Raw genomic sequence first — 15701 nt, forward strand, 5'->3', positions numbered from 1 at the left:
AATATATATATATATATATATATATATATTTATAAGGCTAAAAGTCAAACGTTAATTGTTAATATGTACATTATTGTTGATTTAACAAAATCTCAAATCTTATATTTTTTTTTTTGAGAAAAATCCCCTCTGGGTAGAGATTTTATTATTGCATCCGTAATAAATCGAGTTGATACACCTCAAAAACGTCTGGTGGAATAGACTCCATCCAAACCAAAAAAGGAATACTGGCAGCTTGTCTAGCAAGCTTGTGAGCCACACAATTTCCTTCTCTATTAATATGCTGAAATGAAATAAAAGAAAAACAAGAACTTAAGCTTTTGATATCTAACAGAACATGTCCCATAGCCGAGTGGTCCATGAGCCCTCCATTAATAGAGGTAATAGTATTTGCAGAGTCTCCTTCCACAACCACTCTATCAAACCCGAGTTCCTTAGCAAAAACCAAAGCCCGGCGAGCCGCTAGCACTTCTACCATCTCCACCGAAGCAGGTAGCGGAATTTGTTGTGAGAGAGCAGCCATAACTAATCCTTGTTCATTCTGGATTATAATGCCGATGCCAGCTAGTCCAGCCTATGAGAAAATTGCGCCGTCGAAATTCGCCTTGACACAAGTTTCAGGTGGTGGTCTCCAATGTACTGCCCGAGCTGTCTGTGGTATCTTCGCATGTGCAGGACGCAGCTGCTGAAATTCCTTGAGAGCATCGAAAGCTGAAGCCGGAATCTGACCCAATGGAGTTGATTTTTCACCCAGCCGGAGCTTGTTACGCCTCATCCAAATTGCAAAGATTGTCATTGCGAAAAGCTCGAAAGAATTTTTCTCCAGTGAAGCTCTATCAATCACGTCGAGAAAGGATGCGCAATGAGTAGTGGTCGCCTGAAGTTGAACGAAGTGAGCTTTCCAAGTATCAACCAGTTTCGGGCAAGACCAGACCGCATGCAGAGTATCCTCTGCGTTAAGCTTGCATTCCGGACATAGAACATCGTCGAGAACTTTTCTTCTAAAAAGGTTGGCCCGAGTTGGCAAGGAGTTATTCCCGGCTCGCCATAGAAGGTTCTTTACTCGGTTTAGAACCTAAAGCCGCCAAATATCCTTCCACACCGCCGTAGCGTCTGCTGCACTTGTGCTATTGGCGACCTCTATTTCAGCAAGGTCCAAATAGAGCTGGTACCCAGACCTGACCGAGAAGACACCGTCCCTAGTATGGGGCCAATATGGAACGTCTTCTCTATTGAAAAGACTGAGCAGAATGGCCTTAATGAGTGCAGCTTCCTTCGGTATAAAACACCTATCAATCTCATCCTCCTTCCAGCACAAACTATCATGATTTATTAAGCTATACACCCTTGCATCAGCTTGACCATCTATAACAGGGGATAAAATCTTGCCTTGCTGAGACCCAGGTAGCCAAGCATCACTGTAAATACGGACTTTTGAACCATTCCCGATTCTCCATTTCAAACCTCGCCTGATGATTTCTCTTCCCTTCAAGATGCTTCTCCAAGCAAAGGATCCTCTATTTTCCTTAGCATCAAAAATGGTCCCATGCGGGAAAATTTTAGTTTTGAAAAACTTGTAGAATAGAGAATCTTGGTTTTGTAATAAACACCAAATTTGCTTGCCAAGCATTGCATCATTAAACTTTTGTAGTTCCCGGAAACCCATACCTCCAAGCGATTTAGGCCTACACATTTTACTCCATTTAACCCAACGAATACGCCTTCTAGTGCCTCGTTGACCCCACCAAAACTTCCGTATCATTGCCTCAATCTCATGGCAAAGTGTAATAGGAAGCTTAAAGCAGCTCATAGAATATGTGGGAATGGCTTGCACTACCGCCTTCAAAAGAACTTCCCTCTCGGCTTGGGATAGAATTTTCTCCTTCCACCCTTGAAGCTTCTTCCAAATCCGATCTTTGATGAAAGCCAATCTTGTTTTTTTGTTCCTTCCCACAAAGGATGGCAAGCCTAAATATTTTTCATATTGCTTTACTTCGGGAACACCAAGCAGGTCTATGATAGAATCATGAATCCCTCTATCCGTGTTTTTACTGAAGAAAAGAGTAGTTTTATCTCTATTCAGCTTTTGTCCGGATGCATCTTCATTAGTAGACAGAAGGTCCAGGATGTGCATACATTCCTGGACCGAAGCTCTGCAGAAAAGCAAGCTATCATCTGCAAAAAATAAATAGGTTAATCGGGGTCCACCTCTACAAATAGATATACCTCTAATCTCGCCAGAGGCAGCTGCCGTTGCTAGTAAGCCATGCAAACCCTCAGTACAAAGAAGGAAGAGATATGGAGATAGAGGATCTCCTTGTTTGAGTCCTCTACTAGGGTGGATGACCTGAGATGGCTCCCCATTAATCAGAATGGAATAAGTGACAGTAGTGATACATTCCATCATACGATCAACCCATTTTCTGTGAAAACCCATCTTTTCCAATAGACCCTTCATAAAGGACCATTCAACTCGATCATAAGCCTTGCTCATATCAAGTTTAAAAGCCATAAAACCTGTATTACCACTCTGATGATTTTTCATGTAATGTAAGGTTTTGAAAGCCATAAGAATATTATCAGTAATTACCCTGCCAGCCTGGAAAGCACTCTAATTTTCGGAAACAATAAGTGGTAATAAAGGTTTTAAACGATTTGCCAACACCTTAGAAATCAACTTGTAAATAACATTACAGAGACTTATAGGTCGAAATTCAAATATTTTTTCATGGTTCTTCACTTTGGGAATAAGAGTAACATAAGTGAAATTAAACTTCTCAGGAATATGGCATGAATTCAAACAATCTAAAACCGCTTTGGAGACATCATCTCCAATCAAATGCCAAAAAGATTGAAAGAAAAGAGGGGGCATACCATCAGGACCCAGGGCCTTGAGCGGGGCCATCTCTTTTAGGGCAATGTCTACCTCATGTCTTGTGAATTCCTTAGTCAAACCATTATTCATATCCTCAGTGATTAAAGGCTGGATGACCTCCAACACAGCATGAGCACTAGCTGGTCTAGAGGATGTAAATAAGCTAGAATAAAAGCCATAAACTATATCCTCAACCTGTGATCTATCCATGCACCAAGAATTGGATTCATCAAGCAAGCCCACAATTCTATTACGTCGAAATCTCTGAGAAGCTTTGTTGTGGAAGAATCTGGTATTGCTATCACCAGATTTGAGGTGCAAAGCTCTTGCTCGTTGCTGCCACATCAAGCTTTCTTTTTCAAGCAACTCATTCACTTCAACTCTAAGAATTTGTACTGCTTCAAAATCAGCCCCCTGTGCCGCCGCAAATTCAGCCCTTTCTAGGAGTTTAGACTTCTTCTCAAGCTGTTTCTTCACACTACCAAAGGAGCGTTTGCTCCACTCCATTAGCTTTTCCTCACAAAGCTTGATTTTCTCCAACACTATCTGAGAGGACGAGTACGGCATGTGAGTCATCCAAGCCTCCCTAACAGTATCACCACAACCACTCTTTGTTAGCCACATGTATTCAAATCTAAACAATTTGCAATGTCTTCCCACAATACCTTCAGGCTTGACAATTATGGGATAGTGATCAGAGACATTTGATCTAATACACTGCACCTGTGTGGCTGGGTTCAACGCAAGCCAAGCTTATGTAGCTAGAGCTCGGTCAAGCCATTCCAACACCATACCGTCGCCACGTTTGCCCCGCCAAGTATATTTTTTACCCACATACCCCAAATCCAGTAGCCCACAATCATCCACAACTTCTCTGAAATCTCTCATAGCTGCTTCACTTCTCAACGCCCCACCAAACTTCTCATGTGATAATAAGATTTCATTGAAGTCACCGGCCACCAACCATGGCAAGCTGAATTTTTTATCAAGAGTTCGCAATAAATCCCAAGTCTCATGTTTCCTCCCAGTTCCTGGCACCCCATACATACCAATAAATCTCCAAGAGTCATCCTTCCCTTTGTTGATGATGACGTTAATATAGTTAAGGGAAGATGAATCTACAGTAATTTGCACCGTGTTCTTCCAAAGCAAGGCTAGTCTGCCAGCCCTCGTAACTCTTGGAACAACCCATTTCTCATCAAAATGTAAATCATCACATAACTTCGCCAGCCTATCTTCGTCTGCCTAAGTCTCGGCCAAGAACAGGACAGCAGGATCTTGTGCTCGCACTAACAATGCAAGCTCATGAACGGTGCGTTGGTTCCCAAGCCCCCGCACGTTCCAACATAACCAACTCATAGCTCTCGGTGGGGCTGTTAAATAGCCTCCGCCGTTGGACTTGTGCTTGAATCACCATGCTCAGTATTTTTGGACCGACGTTTTGCTTCCAGCAGCTCGTGTACAAAAGCCTCTGCATGGCGTTTTCCCAGATTTGTTGGATGAACAAGCTCATCAGATTTACCACTGGATTGAGTAGCTCTCACCCATTTGATTGAAGTCTCCCTCACCAGGCCCGGTTTCACTAAAGGAGTATCATAGTTTGGGCTTTTTAATCCAGGTCCACAAGATGAGCTAGTTGGGTCCACGTTAGTCTCATTGCCAACACAGCCCGGCCCAAGATGTTGAAGATTTTCATGCGTTTCCAAATCCCCGAAAATCCTCTCCGGATTTATGGGATTTTGCATGTCAACTATCCGTGCCTCATTATGACTCTGAAAACAAGGCAAAGAATCCTCCCTATTTAAATTCAAATCATCATTAATGCCAGCCGGGATATCAGCACCTTCCGTTTCTGTCTGCATCGTTGGTCGAAATGGATGATCGTCCTTTCCGCTCCGGTTGGCTTTCTTCACATGTGCAGCCTTTTCCTTCAGTCTCTGTTTCTGTGATTCAAAATATCCAGGCACACAAACAACATTTTTGCTGGAGGAATAAAAAGGAAGGGCTCTAATACTAGAATCATACCTCCTATCCTTGGTTTTGAGAGAACCATTGCTGTGAATCCAAACTTCGCAGTCTTTATCAACATGATCCAAACACCCGCACCAGTAACATACATTGGGTAGCCGCTCGTACCGGAACGCCACCCATGATTGTTCTCCATTCTCAAGCGTCACAATTCTTCCACGACAGAGGGCTTGAGTCACATCCACATGTACTCTAACTCTCAAAAATCCCTGTCCGCCCAACGAAGGACCCCCTGGCATATGAATCACTTCACCGATCACAGAACAGAGCTCTTCTGCCATAGCTTGGTTCATATAAGCAATCGGGATATCATGCACTTGGACCCAAAAAAGGGATTCTCTAAAGACCAAATCTCATAAAGGAAGAGTTCTATATTGCCTAGCTCTCAAATCTTATATAAAAACAAAAAAAAAAACAAAAACAAAAACAAAATCTCAATGAAATATATATATATGGCTAAAAGTCAAACGTTAATTGTTAATATGTACATATAAATCTTAAATCTTATAAAAAAAACAAATTAAAAACAAAATCTCAATGAAACTTGACTGATAATCGATACATATAGATATATATATATATATATATCTATATGTATATAAACCATAATCAGGTTAAAAATGACGTTTACATTAAATTTCATTAGGTTTTTTTTTTTTTCCTGAACAAATAGCCTGAAATAGGGTAAGGGGACAATTAGTTGTGGAGACCATACTTGGCTATAAACATAATAGTACTTACTTGTCAAGGAACTCATACTTTAGGGTTCTAGAATCTAGATGACATGAGAGTTGACCTTAGATAAATAAATAAATAATAAATACTACTATTAATTTTCTTTTTTAGAATCAAACACATAAAAGAGATAGAATAAAGTTTTAAATTTTAATATAAAAGCATGTCATTCAGAAGAGATAGAATAAAGTTTTAATATAAAGGCACATTCAAAAGTTAAAATAACTTTAAAGAAATGATGGAATAATTTATATTACATGATAATCATATTTCTGACCTGACCTCAAGTTTCTATTTTATTTATTTATTATCTAACATGTCAGTGAACTTGACATGTCACGACTAGGTGTCAGAATTTTTTTTCGTTCTTTATTGCAAATTTGCATATTCTTTTATTGTTCCTTTATCAGCGTCAATTTCTTCAGTCAGAGAATTCAGCTGGGAAATTTCCTCTTACTTTGCAATCAAGATTTACGTGGAATGTACAAAGCACACATGTAAGTGTACAGAATGACAAATATAAATGTATATATACACATAGACGGCAACGAAAACAAAAGGTACATGTATATTGCAATTGTTTTATACAATCTCTTCAAAATAATCAAATATAAAATGGTATTTGTCTTATACAATTAACTATTCCTTAAAAAAAAAAAAAAAAAGTATTCCTCCTATCACTTTCAGAAGTAGACTTTCCGTAAATTTCTCAGAAGATTTCTTAACTTTTTAATGAATAATATTCAATCACATCGTCATATATAAAGAGAGTGAAAGAGAGCTATTTCTTCACATAAGAGCTAGGCAATATTACAGGAACCGAGTTTGGCATGAAGATAGCTTCCAATATTCCTGCACTTCTTTTGTGCCTAATAATCCTTCTAATCCTCTTGATCTTCTTTTCTTTGTCACTCTCAGCTTCTAAACAGCATAACCCTTTTCTTTCTACGTACGAGTTTATTTTTTTGAAAAAGTCTAGTCGGGGGGCTGTGTTTTTCGTGTTTAATGTTATTGTTATCACAATCTGTCGTGGGAGTTTTAAGCCATCCGATGGAGATTTTGATTACTTTCTTCCTTTCCCTCCTACAGTATATGAATTTGATGATGATAGTGATGTTGATGACAGTGACGAGTATCATGGTGATGATGGTTATGACGAAGATGATGATGATGATGGTGAAGGTAGTGATGATGATGTTGATAGTGATGATGAGCAAGCTGAGAATTTGGAGACGAGAATTGAAGATTTCATTGCCAAGGGCCATAGGCAATGGAGAGAGGAGTTGATTTATGAGAGGTTTCTTTGCATAGCAGCTACAGAGTTTCAATAAACGAGCTCTAGCTTCCAAGGTTCAAGAAAAAAAAATGCAAGTTAGTTGAAAAGTTGTTGTAAATTTAAGTTTTTATATATGTATATACCAAGAGTTTCTCTGGGGGGGTTGATTATAGTCTTGATAGTTCTGGTTTTTTCAAAGGCACTATTACGACTCAGCAAATGTACATTATTTGCTTGAAATATGTACGAATAATGAATTGTATGATATTCATAAATAATTACAATAATATGATTTAGAAGAGTACATAAGTATGAATGTAAGATATTCATAAATAATTGCAATATTTTGATTTCTATGAACAAAACGCTATGTTCAATACGTTCATAGGGTTTTATTGAGTCTTATAAAATCAACTTATTTAAAGTTATAATTTCGGCCTTGATCATATAGCCAATTGCAATGCTTGGAATGATTTCTCACCATCAAACTCAAAAAAAATAATGGGGAATGCACCCCCCATGAATCACTATTATGAGCGAGTCACTTTTTGATAATTGGAAATGAAATCTAAAAAATTAATGCCTTTAGATTAATTCAAAATAAAAATGTTATATCATGTCTTTAATTAAAAAATTAAGGCATACATAAATGAATTCAAAATAATAAAGTTATATCACGTCTTTAGAGTATATGATCATATTGTTGATACTTCCGAGTTAATTTATTTTTTTCATGTTACCTTTAAGTATCTGAACGACTTATTTGAGTATATTACATTTAGATTAATATTTTAACTTCATATACTAATGGCTATTTATTAATTATTAATTATTTGTTTTAATTTTTTGAAATATATATTTATAATCAACTTAAATTATATGAGGTAGATTAAGCATAACAATAATTATATTAACTCTAATAATAGGCTCAAAAAATGAATTGAAACCAAGCATGGAAAAAACAAATTATAACTTACATTTACATTATAATTTATATGTTAATCAAAAGGTGTATTCCAAAATACCAGTGGCAAGCATATATGCATGTGTAAAAAAGGGGTATGAATTCTATAAAAATCAAATTAATTAGTTCGGAGAAATTATCATCCATTTGACATTTGACTTGAAACCCTAGAAAATGAGCTTCTTCCACTTGATATATATTCACTTAATCAACTCGTAGAAACCTCCTATGACCGTTCGGGTCAAATCGAACTAATTGGGTGGTCAGGTTTTCCGAGTACCTAATCAGTCTTATATAACCTTAACAAATGACTTAATTCTCATATCAATGCTTAAGATAAACCATCTAATATTTTTATTATTTAAAAAATGGTAAGATAAATCCTCTAATCTAAATTAATTTTTTTGAGAAACCTCTAATTTAAAATTTTGATTACACAGATAACGTGGGATCATTCATAACAGTCACGGCCTCTTATTTTGGGTAGGTACATTCCTAACACAGCCAAAACAATAGAAAAAGCAAAAGATCATCCGTAGCTGCCAAGTTTTGCTAAATTTCCAATGATGTTAGCTTCCATTAATTGGGTAAAAGCAAGTGTGTTAAGCAATTAAAATATTATCTACTCAAGATAAATTTACTAAAAGTCTACTAGCTAGAGCAAAGTCTAATAAAGAAGGTTTCGGTTGCCAAACCAGCTTAATCATTGATGCGATCGAGCATCTGTTAATTTGAGTGAAATGGAAATATCCTGTAAAAAATAATAATTATTGACTACAAGTCTTCTTAAAAAAAGTTTCGGACTTATTCTATGGAGGAAGATTCATAATCTAGAAAACTGTTGTGCATATGTATATAATATTCAAAAGATTCAGTTTATATACTCTTGGTGCGATGGTCACTTCACAAGTATAAGTATTTATGGAGTGTGAGGGGCAAGAGTCGAGCTTTCAAACTTTTAGAAGAGAGTTTTACACACATATATACTTAAATTAGACTAGAGTAGAATTTTTATCTTAATTAAAAAAAAAGATTCAATTTACAGTAATCTTCCAAGAGTGATCAAATGTCAATTACAATCAGACTTTTATAGCTGGAACATTGCACAAGTACCTTTCTGCGTATTCATTTTCTCTTACTAAAACTATATAGAAGCCAATGGACAAGGACCAGAGAGTTTGTATTGGTCAATTGGGTTAGGTCGGATAATATATTTCTCTAATAAAGATTGGTGGTTGGGTTTCTAGTATGGTGTATGCATGCCGACGTATTTATTATTTAAACCTTGTGGACCTGCTTAAACCCAATTTGTTGGGTACAATGATTTAGATTTAGGCTGTGTTGTCACAACTTGTCTCCAAGAATTGGTTGTACCCTTGCTAGACACTTGTTGGATTGAAATTGCGACAAACAGTAAACCAACTTTGAAGGCTCAACAACTTAAGCTAATGATCTCCTATATGAAACCGACCTTTATTATAATAGTGGATTTTCTGAGGTTAAATCCCCTAAAGTGATTTTTTCTCTGAAATTTTCTTAATCGGTTTTTCACTTTCTTACCAAATTTGTGTCTTTTACTTCTTTATATCTTTATTGCTTTTGATTTGGTGTTTTTAAGAGTGTCTGGCTGAAGATAACTGTTTGTGTTATCCATTGAAATAAACCATAACTTGATCAATTAATTTGCCATTTAAGTTGTTGAGGGTCTGTGGGTTCCAATTAGCTCAACTGGTAAAATCTCTAATGGTTGAATAAGAGATCTAGGGTTCAATCCCTGCCTACTCAAAAAAACTAACTGGTGACTTGGATTGATGATGAAGAGTTATCATCAGGAGTAGACGTTATAAGTTAAAACTCTCTAAAAGAAAAAGTTGTTGAGGGCCTAAATCTTTTTTGTTTTTTTTTTTTTTTCAATTGGTATCGGAGTGTAGTTACACTACTTAATAATCTTTTTTTGAATATAATTTTTGACTCCATTTATAAGTAGCAATCCCTTATTATTGCCCCTTACATTGATAGAATTAAATTACTTATCTCCTAGAGCTTCACTTAGGAAAATGATTCCAATGAATGTGATATGATGAGCCGTTTCCAAATTATTCAAATGAAGAATATGGAATTCAAGAAGCTTATAACAAGATTTTTAGGGAATGTATATATTTGAAGAAAATTTCTAAGAAATCCATAGAGAAAAATTGAATGATGATGAACTTGAAAGAGTTTTGGGGTTTAATGTTGATCAAGCCCACAAATTGACAACAAAGTGTATGGAAGAGAATGCCTCCCTCATGGAGAAGGTCAAGAACTTAGAAAATAAGCTTGATAAGTCTAGATCTCAACTAAAGAAGTTCTCAAAGTGAATTTTTTTTTTTTTCAAATGCTCAGTTTTCAAAACTCAAGTTGTGACAGGAGTGGTTTATGATTCATTAAAATGGGATCTTATATCCCATACTCCCATCTACATCATGGTCCCTTGCTAGTAATGAAGGAAAATAATCTTTATTTCCTTACTAGTCAAAACTCAAAAGTCATAATAAGGCTAACCAAGTACGGGTACATGAGGGCAAAAGACCCCATAGCCGAAGTTCAATAGTCCCAAAGCCCAAGTCTAAACCTTCTCCTAAATCTAGCATGCTCCTAGGTGTCATCACTAAGGTATGGTCACACTCAACTAGATTGCTTTAATTGTTCTTAGATCAAAGAGTAGACAGGCATCTTATGTTGCCTATCAAAGAGTAGACAAGTCTAAATTAACCTTCTCCTAAATCCTTTTTGTTTTTATTTATTTCAATTGGTATCGGAGTTTAGTTACACTACTTAAGAATCTTTTCTTGAATATGATTTTTGACTCCTACTTTCAATGGATAAGTAGCAATCCCTTATTATTCCCCCTTACATTGATAGAATTAAATTACTTATCTCCTAGAGCTTCACTTAGGAAAATGAGTCCAATGAATGTGATATGATGAGCCGTTTCCAAATTATTCAGATGAAGAATATGAAATTCAAGAAGCTTATAATAAGATTTTTAGGGAATGTATATATTTGAAGAAAATTTCTAAGAAATCCCTAGAGAAAAATTGAATGATGTTGTACTGGAAAGACTTTTGGGGTTTAATGTTGATCAAGCCCACAAATTGACAATAAAGTGTAAGGAAGAGGATGCCTCCCTCATGGAGAAGGTCAAGAACTTAAAAAATAAGCTTGATAAGTCTAGATCTCAACTAAAGAAGTTCTCAAAGTGAATTTTTTTTTTTCAAATGCTCAGTTTTCAAAACTCAAGTTGTGACAGGAGTGGTTTATGATTCATTAAAATGGGATCTTTTATCCCATACTCCCATCTACATCATAGTCCCCTGCTAGTAATGAAGGAAAATAATCTTTGTTTCCTTACTATTCAAAACTCAAAAGCCATAATAAGGCTAACCAAGTTCGGGTACATGAGGGCAAAAGACCCCATAGCTGAAGTTCAAGTCCCAAAGCCCAAGTCTAAACTTTCTCCTAAATCTAGCATGCTCCTACCTGTCACCACTAAGGTATGGTCACACTCAACTGAATTGCATTGAATTTTCTTAGATCAAAGAGCAGACAAGCATCTTGTGTTGCCTATCAAGCCAAGGCAACAAAAATTGAAACCCCAAGGTTGAAGGGTCAAAAATTGGGAATGCTAAGAATCTTAATGTGAATGTTGAAAATGTTTGTGATGTTTTGTGACAAAATTGCCAAATAGAGAGACTGCTAGGGTTCATAGATATGTTGAAAATTCTATTACCAAAACATATCAAATTTGTGTTTTATCAATTGAATTGTATTTGGTTTGAGTTTGGCTCAAAGACGACAAGGTTTTGATTTGCTCAATGATGACTAGTTGATGATATTTTACTCTTACTTTTTACACCATAACAAATTTTTAAGTGAAACTTGTTTCATTCGAAAGTATGTAAACACTCAGGGCTTAAGAAATGACACAAATTTGACCAAACCTAGATTTGAAATAAGTAAAACATGATCATTTGAAGTTAATATAATTGTATTGTACCCAAGAGTTTGCTCAATCAAATTGCAGCAAATAGTAAACCAACTTTAAAGGCCTAAAGACTTAACCTAATAATTTCCTATATAAAACCAACTCTTGTGCACAAATTGAGAGAAGGGAGGCTACTGTATCAAGATTATGCCGAGTAACCTTCTTAAACCTAAAAGAGTGTTCTTCCCTATGATATATTTTTCAGAGTTTCTATTTAATTGAGATTTCCTCGCCTTGAGCCTTAACCGTGAGATTTACATATTATGCGTGTTGTTCATCCAAACACAAAAATCCAACTCTCTCCTTCTGAGTTCATTGGTAGCTAGAAAAGAGAGTTCTTTAGAGCACTCAAGAAGTGCTATATCCACAAAATTTTCACAGCAAATCTTAGTTAACATGTTGTTATAGGTTTTTAATTTAAATCCACTACTGAACTTTGCTGTCCACCAATAACAGCAAATAACGACATATGACATATCACATAAAATTTATTATGAAAGTATTGTGGAAATATTCTAAATATAAACAAAGAAAATTCCAGGTGTGCATTATAGATTTATAGTTTATAAGAATTGTAAATTTTTCCTTCCATATGGCAAAAATTAGCCACATCGGAATAATGGGTATATGAGTGTGTACAATTTACATAAGTGGTGAATATAAACGTATCATTGTCCTGTAAACTAATCCTTACTGACTTCTTAGTAACCCCCTCAAAAAAAAAAAATCTTAGTGACGTACGAGTTACCTCAACCATGGTTGTCAAAATCGCAATCTAGATTGTAAAATCGCACAATTTTACGATCCCACCTCACTAAAAAGTTCAAAATCGTAGCAAGATCGCAAAAATGGTAGGATCGTACGTAGAATTGTCTAGGATCGTAGGATCCTACCGATCCTACCATTTGGCTTGATTTTTTTTTTTTTTTTTTTTTTTTTTAAGTGAGTTTCATTTGGGTAAAATAATCCACCTAAACCCACAAGCCCAACGATTTATCAGAAGCTCAATAATGAATTGAAGTCCCAAATTTACCCCTATGTCAACATAAAATCTCAAAAAAACCTATAGTACTTAAGTTTAACATTTTCAAAAACAAAACCTAAAATATTTAGATGATGAAATGGGATATGACAATAACAGTGATTAGATTAGAAGAACCTTAGAATGAGAATTCTCTTTTGAATTTCATATTTGTAATTAGCTAGTTTACCTTAGATTGAGAATTCTCTTTTGGATTACATATTGTAAATTTGTAGTTAGCTAGTTTTTATATGCTAACTAGCCTAACTTATTTTGGATTTGGAGTTTAGAATTTGAAAAACATTTTCCATATGTGTAGATAATATTTTGGTATTTAGTTGCTAATTAAATATGTACTGAACTTTTTAGATACATTATGTTAAAAGTTAAATATATTTTGTTTCATTAGTGTGTGCAAATTACATTTTATGATACAATTTTTTTTTTTAATGGATGGGTTCATATTTTAAGTGATTATATAACATACAATGTCACTATCAATAGACTTTTTACTTAAAATCTGAAAATAGGTAGGATTTTACGATCTATGATCCGATCATACGATTCACGATCCTACCTACCTCCCACGATCTTACGTAGGATCCCGATTTTGATAACCTTAACCTCAACTACTATACACAGCATGTCGTCTGTTTTTTAACAATAACATCTTTTTTGTTTTTTCCTTTCCGAACCTTGACGGCAAGTTAGGAATAAATAATAGAGTTCTGATCCTGATTTCCATACAAATACAACAGATCAATGGAACTTGCATAGTTGCATGTAACATGATGTTTTCGATCCAGGGAAATAGCAAAAGAAATTTACGTGATCGAATCACTTGTCACTTTGACTACTCATGCCTGAAGGGATCACTCAAGATTGTACACTCTTCCTACTTTGAACATATATGTTTGTCTCTTTTGACTCTTTTTGTTTTTCCTTTCGTAGGGGATGCCCTAGTATTCTTGAAAAAGTACAATGTTTTGGTCACTCTAGACATCATTTCAGGCCAGATGTACCTGTCTTATTCCATTTGTTTGTAAGTGAAGCAAGTGGGCCAGTTTTTTTTTTTTTTGTTTGGGGGGGGGGGGGGGGGTGTTCAAATGAATTTGATATTCTAATAACTGGATTGCATGTTTTGTATGTTCTTAACATGCATGTAAAATTTCATTAAAATTGGATGTTATTTACTATTTAATTAATGAACTCATTTTTTATGCATAAATTTTAAATCACAAAAACATGAAATTTAAACATTTAATTGATAACATGGTTATATGGATCTTTAATCTTCTTGAAATTTTGCAAGCATAGATGATATAATAAGAACATACAATTTAACAATTATATTTTCAAAATTCACATTCAATAAAATGATATAAGAGGGGTTTGAATGATTTCTCTCCAGACTAATTTGGAGAGAAACTTTTTCTATGCTAATGTATTTAGAAAAAAAATTCTAGATCATACCCTTTTGTGTCACAACTTTAATGTGTTAAACTATAAGTAGTAGAGAAAAAATTGTGGGTCAATATAAAAGTGACAAAGAGTCAGTCACAATATGTCACATATGATAGTTGTAATCACATATGATAGTTGTAAATAAGGAGTGGGGTCCTAGTATTACATAATGTGTCTAAGGGGGCAGCCAACCAAAGAATTAAACTATACCAGTAGGGTACTTATCACTAATAAGCACAGGCAGAGCCAAAGGGCCCGGCCCCCTTGAGTTTGGAAGATCTTTAAATAATAGTACTAAAATGAAATATAAAATAAAAATAGGAAGAAATTAATCACCGTGGCCCCGCCTAATATTTTTGACAAAAAATATATACAACAATTTCAGTCCTAAAAACTAAATAACTATGGGTCTAGGACTAGAATAGAGTAATGCAGTTGTAGGTCCTTAGCATGATTGAGTAGTTTAGTACTTAAATTAAATTTATTATAATTTGATAATAGTAATTTGTTAGTTGTTTGTTTAATTGATATTAGTGGCTTGGATAATTAAATTAAATAATCATTATAAACTTGTTTATTCTATCAATTTGAGGTATTGAGGTTATAAAATTTAATATTTAGGATTTCATATTCTGTAATAACTTATGGGGGAAAGATCTACAATTGATGCAAAAATGACCTCTCATGTTGTTTGCACCAATTTAGTTTAGCATCAATTATAAGTGATTTTAGTGCCATGAAAGAGTGTAAAAGCAACCTTTTTAAGCTATAGTTATTTTGTGAAATTAAGATTTTTTTAGTCATTTTTTTATAAATAAGAACTTTATTGTGTTTACCTTGGCCCCCCCTGAAAAATATTTCCTAGCTCTACCAATGCTAATAAGATGGAAGTTTCAAGTATGACAAGAATATATGAACTTCCAGGAGAAAAAAGAAACCAAATTAGCACTATTCTAAAAATAATCTTAGCTCCAAATATAATCCTTAGCCCAAACAATAATAAGATTAGGTCAAAATATTAATAAATGAACAAAATATTCAACAAAAATCCCATTAAAAATAAATAAAAATCTTCAATCATTTAGATTGGTAACTCATTTAACTCATTTCATAAAATAATATTTAATTTCATTTCTCATTTTTATTTTTAAAAAAAAGGTATACCAAGAGGGATATTGTGGCCATAAGTTCTTCCCAATAATGCCGACATTTATACTCTTCTTAGTTTTGCAGTATCAACATTGATAGTGAACCTCTTATACAACAGTTTTAAAATATGAAAACTTGTAAAAAGAAATCGTAAGATACTAA

The 15701-nt window shown here is 34.7% G+C and overlaps 2 protein-coding genes across 7 annotated transcripts in view; one reads left to right on the forward strand and one right to left on the reverse strand.

Moving 5' to 3' along the window:
• The window catches only part of LOC126697098 (protein cornichon homolog 4-like), a 98594-nt gene that overhangs the window by 23003 nt on the left and 59890 nt on the right, over positions 1-15701 (reverse strand). The window lies entirely within an intron of this gene.
• Positions 1-15701, forward strand: part of LOC126697097 (pheromone-processing carboxypeptidase KEX1-like) — a 54313-nt gene that overhangs the window by 7121 nt on the left and 31491 nt on the right. For 2 of the 5 annotated variants that reach the window (XR_007646151.1, XR_007646154.1), the window contains 2 exons: positions 6064-6135; positions 6765-7212. The exons of 1 other annotated variant lie outside the window; for it this stretch is intronic. Coding sequence is in view for 2 of the 4 variants with exons in the window: in XM_050393936.1 (XP_050249893.1) it covers positions 6469-6748 (280 nt within the window). In the remaining 2 variants the exon portion in view is untranslated. 2 more of the 5 variants (XM_050393937.1, XM_050393936.1) reach the window with 2 other exon arrangements.

The sequence above is a fragment of the Quercus robur genome, chromosome 8 (genome assembly GCF_932294415.1).
Source record: "Quercus robur chromosome 8, dhQueRobu3.1, whole genome shotgun sequence".
Classification (NCBI taxonomy): domain Eukaryota; kingdom Viridiplantae; phylum Streptophyta; class Magnoliopsida; order Fagales; family Fagaceae; genus Quercus; species Quercus robur.